The 5662-nt window shown below is 36.4% G+C and overlaps 1 protein-coding gene across 2 annotated transcripts in view; it reads right to left on the bottom strand.

Annotated features, from left to right (window-relative positions):
• LOC107477601 (phosphatidylinositol-3-phosphatase SAC1) overlaps nucleotides 1-4120 on the bottom strand; it is a 7497-nt gene extending 3377 nt beyond the window's left edge. The window contains exons 1-7 of one of the 2 annotated variants that reach the window (XM_016097650.3): nucleotides 3715-4120; nucleotides 3419-3623; nucleotides 3149-3314; nucleotides 2838-3060; nucleotides 2365-2441; nucleotides 1374-1406; nucleotides 48-235 (exon numbers count right to left, since the gene is read on the bottom strand). In XM_016097650.3, the coding sequence (XP_015953136.2) occupies nucleotides 48-235; nucleotides 1374-1406; nucleotides 2365-2441; nucleotides 2838-3060; nucleotides 3149-3314; nucleotides 3419-3623; nucleotides 3715-3873 (1051 nt within the window). In that variant the 5' untranslated portion in view covers nucleotides 3874-4120. The remainder of the gene's footprint in view (nucleotides 1-47; nucleotides 236-1373; nucleotides 1407-2364; nucleotides 2442-2837; nucleotides 3061-3148; nucleotides 3315-3418; nucleotides 3624-3714) is intronic. The other variant, XM_016097651.3, reaches the window with a different exon arrangement.
• Between the last annotated feature and the right edge of the window lie 1542 nt (nucleotides 4121-5662).

Raw genomic sequence — 5662 nt, forward strand, 5'->3', positions numbered from 1 at the left:
AGAGATGGATAATAATAAGCAATTCAACAACTCAACTATCTTCGTACAGATTATGTCAGGCTTAGGGCTAAATCTCGAAGCTTCTTGTGACCAGAAAAGTGGTATTGACCCTCGCATTTGCACAACTGAACTCATTTTACCCTTGCAAGAGCCAGCTTCTTCATCAAGGACAATCTGCTCTGTCTCAACATCATTAGCAACTCTCCCGCGGTCATTCACTCCCCTTTTCAAGTAACTGCAGAAACAATTTAAGACAAAAAATAAACCTAGGTAGGTATTATTATTTTTCCAGAGAGACCACAATGTAAAATCAAATAGTATCATGGGACTGACAAACATGAAACATTGCTAACTACTGCTGTATATTACAATCCAACAAAAGCACATAGTGATAGATATGAAGAAAACAAGAACAAAGAGAAAAAAATATTCCACTAACAGATTACAATTTATGGTGCAACCACTCTAATACTCGTACCCTACGGATAATATACCAAAGAACACTAAAGATATGAGAGCTTATAGCTTCTTATTTGTTATCGAATAGATTGCACACTTCCATAATAAAAATAGGGAAAATTATACAATGCAACAAACTCTCAACTAAGATTATGACGCAAGACAACCCGGAGCCTATAACTAATCAAGCATACAAATAACTATGATCAATATCTAACATCACTGTAGGGGTGGGAGACAAAAACAAGTTTGACCAGAAACCACATATTCACAACAAAGGCCCCCCAAAACTAAACAAGTCATTAAAGACTTATACCATTAATGAGGGTAAATTTTCATTTGTGGATTAGGAAGTACCAGACCACGCCAAATGCAAACCACAGGGACATATTGGCAAACCAATTAAAGAATAGAGTTATTGGAGAAGGGGGATGGAAAGAAAAAGGGGGTGTTAAACCTGCTGTACGAAAAGAAGGAGGAGGATTCAGAAAATAATAGTAAGTATTGCCTAATTAAGTTCCAAAGGACATTCACCTAGCAAAGAAAACAGTGAGATGAATATGAAAGATAATAAAGGTAAGTAGCCAACAAGACAGAACTTCAGGATACATAAATAGCAAGGTGCATGTTGCTTTGAAACAGATTACAGATAATTATATGACCAAGGCAATGGATAAGAGTAAGACCAATTAAAAGAGAAAATACATCAGCAGGGACCGAAAAGGAGAGCATGCACAAGGTAAGTGCCAATGACAGAACTGACATCAGATAAGGGCTGTCTTGAACAGAAGAGATTTGAATAAAATGAGGATTTTGGATATACAAGGAAGACGAACAAAGAAAATCTCCCCAAACTCTCCAACAAAGGAGACCTTATAGAGGTATTCATTGCAAAGATAGAATAAGAGGCTAACCTGGTTTGTTGCTCCTCCTCCTTCAATCCTTCCCTGGACAAATCACAACACATAATTGCCTATGGGGGGTAAAACTTAATATAAACTGTTTATTTTATCCAAAAAAGATTGATTTTGAAAAAGAAGAGAATAGTAAAAGTAACTCATCACTAAATATGATATAAGAGGGAAATAATGTTTATGCAAACTGCAAATTGAAGTAGCACACAAGTGCAACGAATTTGGGAACATCGATTCTCGAACACAAGCCCAACCAAGGATGTAGCACATACTGCACTCATATGATGAGGTTTAGTCGAATAAACCCCTAATGTCAACATGCTTCCTAATTTTGCGACTATCACACCCCTATAGAGCTGAACAACAGAGATAACAGTTGTGGTACCAAATGTATAACAAGTTCATTCTAAACGATTAGTTTTGTCACACTTGTCTAATCCAGCCAATTGATAAGACACATGATAGGATCACAATATATTTCCTTATGCTTTATCAACTTGCATATCGGTGTGTAGAATAGGACCAAGGCTTATAAGGATACCCTGTACCTGCACAGTTCTATATCGAAACATTGTACTGTCCTTACCAACCCCAGAAGCAGTTTATATAGCTCCACATAGCCTCTAATCAGCATTGTTCACTTCTGGTTGAATTATAACTATTAGCTAACCTATCAACCACTACTGTTTAGTTCCAGTGACTCGAGTGCTACAGAAAATTACTATAGTAATAAGATGAAAAGTTGGGAGTGTTTTTAACATAAACAAAGATTTCCATTAACCTTGAACTCAAAGAGGGAGACCAACAACATCATATCATATGATATTATAACAATCATATATAGCCACAAATTTAGCAGGAACAAATTCAAACCAAATCATGAAAGCTTATGGAATAATGATCATATTTGAATTACCGAAGTGATTCCATGATATCTGAATAAATACCACAAAAGGTTCAACATGAATGAAGTATCCAAACAAGTACATACCGTGTGCCTGCAAAATGTCTAGAACGTCTAGAAATCAAGGTAACACCGAAGTCCCTTCCAAAGATTGATAGGCGAGCCTGCCAATTTTTAAAATCATAAATAAGTCAAACAGGAAAACATTTTTTACCCTTATGTCTTGCATTTATTTCAAAGGAGTCTAAAAAACAGCTTCCAAAGAGTCTTCAAGAGCTCAATGTCCAAAGCTGCTGTCTGATTAAATTTGAATAGAGGGAAAATTTTCAAGATAACGAACCTTAACCTGCTATATCCTAAGGAACTATAAACCTATCTACCATACCTTTGATGCAGAACCAGAATTAATTTGCTTTAGTAGTAAGTTAGTAACAATTCTCATCTTGTTTTAGTAGTAGGTAGTTTATTTATAGATATTATCAAATTTATCATGGAATCCTGAATGAAAATACATGCTTGAAATAAGCTTATACAAACATTCGAGAAATAACAAAACATACCTGCCTAAAATGGCCATGAACTAAAGCTATGGTCCAAATGGTGTTGTTGCATCTTGATCTGATTGCTTGTGTTAAATAAGCATTCCAAACGAAAATATTATCATACGACATCCCTCCATCTGGATCAGTCGAGACATTCTTTTGCAAACTTTGCATAATAGGGTAAGTGTAACTAAAAAAGAAGTCCTTCGTCAAATCGACACTGGAGAGAAGCTTTTTGTACCTGCAGAAGTGAGAAGATGTTGTTTCACTTGTTTTGGATTCTGAATGTAGAGAAGCAAACTATACCTGAAGTTAGCTAGGCCAATTACCTTTGCTCAGTTTTAGAGTGAGCTACGTCAGATTGAATTGTAACATGCGGAATTGTAATCAATTGACTTTCTCTGATGCTATAGATAGCATGACCACAAATAGAACCAATTTGTCTACGCTTAGTAACAAGAATCAAATAATAGGATTCCAGAAACCTAATGCACCCTACACAAGAAGGAATGAAATCAATATAACTGGTGGAAATGAAGCATATACGGCATAGATAGATAGATAGATAGATAGATAGAAGGGTATGAAGATGGACAAACCGGCAATTCCAAAGACCTTGGCGACGAAAGTGAGGCCGCCGGTGGCCCTATTGCCTTCGGCAATACGCTGAAGGAGGCTTTTGATTTCATGTGGGGAATACAAGACAGGGTCTTCGCTGATATTCAGATCAGAGGGCTCTGATCGATCGATTTTCAGTACTCGGAAGAACCTCTTGTGGCGATCACTCCCGATCAGGTAGAACCGCTGATAGTATATCAAATGAAACAGTTATTGATTTCTAGGGTTGAATTGAATTGAATGAAAATGGGGAAAAATAGAAGGGGTAGGCAGGTACCGCTCTGGTTTCATAGAGCCTGAATTTCTCGAGGGCTAAGGAATCAGGATCCGATTCGGGATCATTGGAAGGGTGCACTTTTGCTGAATTGCATTGAGCGTAGACCGATGATCCCATCTTCTTGACCCCCAATTCAATATTCTCCGGTTTCGCCATCATCCACACTCATCACTCTTCTTTTATCTTCTCTTATCTTTGTCGCCCAATTCAAAATTATATTATTACAATCAGAATCAAAATCAAATAAATAAATAAGTTTCAGCTCTCGCTCCTATTAATGCTTTTGCAGTTTGGACTATCCACTCTCCAGTTTCCACCCTGATTAATCTCACCAATTGGTCAATTACCAATATCTTTTCTGTTTTGCGGCCACGTAAAATTAGCCATCACTTTTGTTTCCCTGAGCTGAGCTTTATATACTTGTTATTTTTATTATTAATAAAATAATTAAAACTAATAATATTGAATTCGTCTAGAAGTAGAAGCCTTTGCTAAATCCCTTCTTGGTGAGGTAACAATACTTTTTGAGAGAACCCAATTCATATTTTATACCAGATTAATTACTGTGTATAATAAGGTCCAAATATTAGTACTATATAAGGGGAAAAAACTAGAAACAAACTGTTTTTAATCCAAATAATATTTTAATATTTTAAAATGCATAAAATAATGAAGCGCCATAAACTTTTGATAAAATAACAAAAATTACTAATTTGACAAATACAATGTCCACACATGTTAGCCGCCTTTGCTTTTTATCACTTAGTTAACCTAGTATTCTATACAACACTCTTGTCCTCGCCCAAAAATAATTAAAAAAAAACATTCGAATAGTAAATATTACTTGCTTTATTAGTTAATGAGAAAATTAACTAATTCATGTTCAACATATGATTTGTCAAGCTTTATTATTAGTTTTTTTTTTCCACTCTACTGAATAATGGCAAATTTTCAACGCCAATGTCATGCTTATGAATGAGCTTTGGCCTTGTTTTTCGACCAAAGAAAAAAAAAACATACAATATTTCATCCATCACTGCTGAAAACTAATAATAATAATAATAATAATAATAATAATAATAAAGGAAAAAGAAGGACCACACACGTGTAGAGAGAATGAATGATGAGGAAGAGAACTACAAGTTATCTATCCATCCATAAGAAAATATAAGAGAGGAGGAAGGAGTATATAGAACTACCTAGAAGAGAAAGGGAAGAGAAAAATGTCACATATCTCTGTCTACTGCTGTAACAACTTCAGTTTGGCTGGTCCCCAAGTATTCACAACCACCAGAAGATCTCTTCTCTTAATCTGCACGCCTCGCACTCATTTAGATTATAAATTTATTTATACTAACAAATGCCCTACTATTTAATCAAGTTCTGTCCACTTAAGCCATGTATATTGTTGGGCCGACCGTGGAGAGCTCTCGACAATTGGGGAGACTTTGGGGAGGAATCAAGTGAGAGAACATAAGATGAGAAGACACCACATCCAACTCACCTCCCTCTTCTTTACTTTCTTTGATGTGGGACTAATTTCATGCATTTCTCACACTTGCAACATTAACAATCTCTCTCTCAAGTGTGAACCTCCACATCAAACATCAACTCCCCTAGCTCCACCATCGCAAAACACGCTGTTCGGACTACCTTTGTCGGGAAGACTTTCGATGCTTCACCTTGAATACCCCTTAAAACCACCAGACCGATTAACCATCGGCTCTGATACCACTTGTTGGGCCGACCGTGGAGAGCTCTCGACAATTGGGGAGACTTTGGGGAGGAATCAAGTGAGAGAACATAAGATGAGAAGACACCACATCCAACTCAAAACCTTAAGGTGTCAAGTTAATGGGTCTCTCATCTTATAAACTCCTCACTCTTCCATGCTTTCTTAGATGTGGGACTAACTTCAACACTCCTCACACTTGCAACACTAACAATA

The sequence above is a fragment of the Arachis duranensis genome, chromosome 3, assembly GCF_000817695.3.
Source record: "Arachis duranensis cultivar V14167 chromosome 3, aradu.V14167.gnm2.J7QH, whole genome shotgun sequence".
NCBI lineage: Eukaryota > Viridiplantae > Streptophyta > Magnoliopsida > Fabales > Fabaceae > Arachis > Arachis duranensis.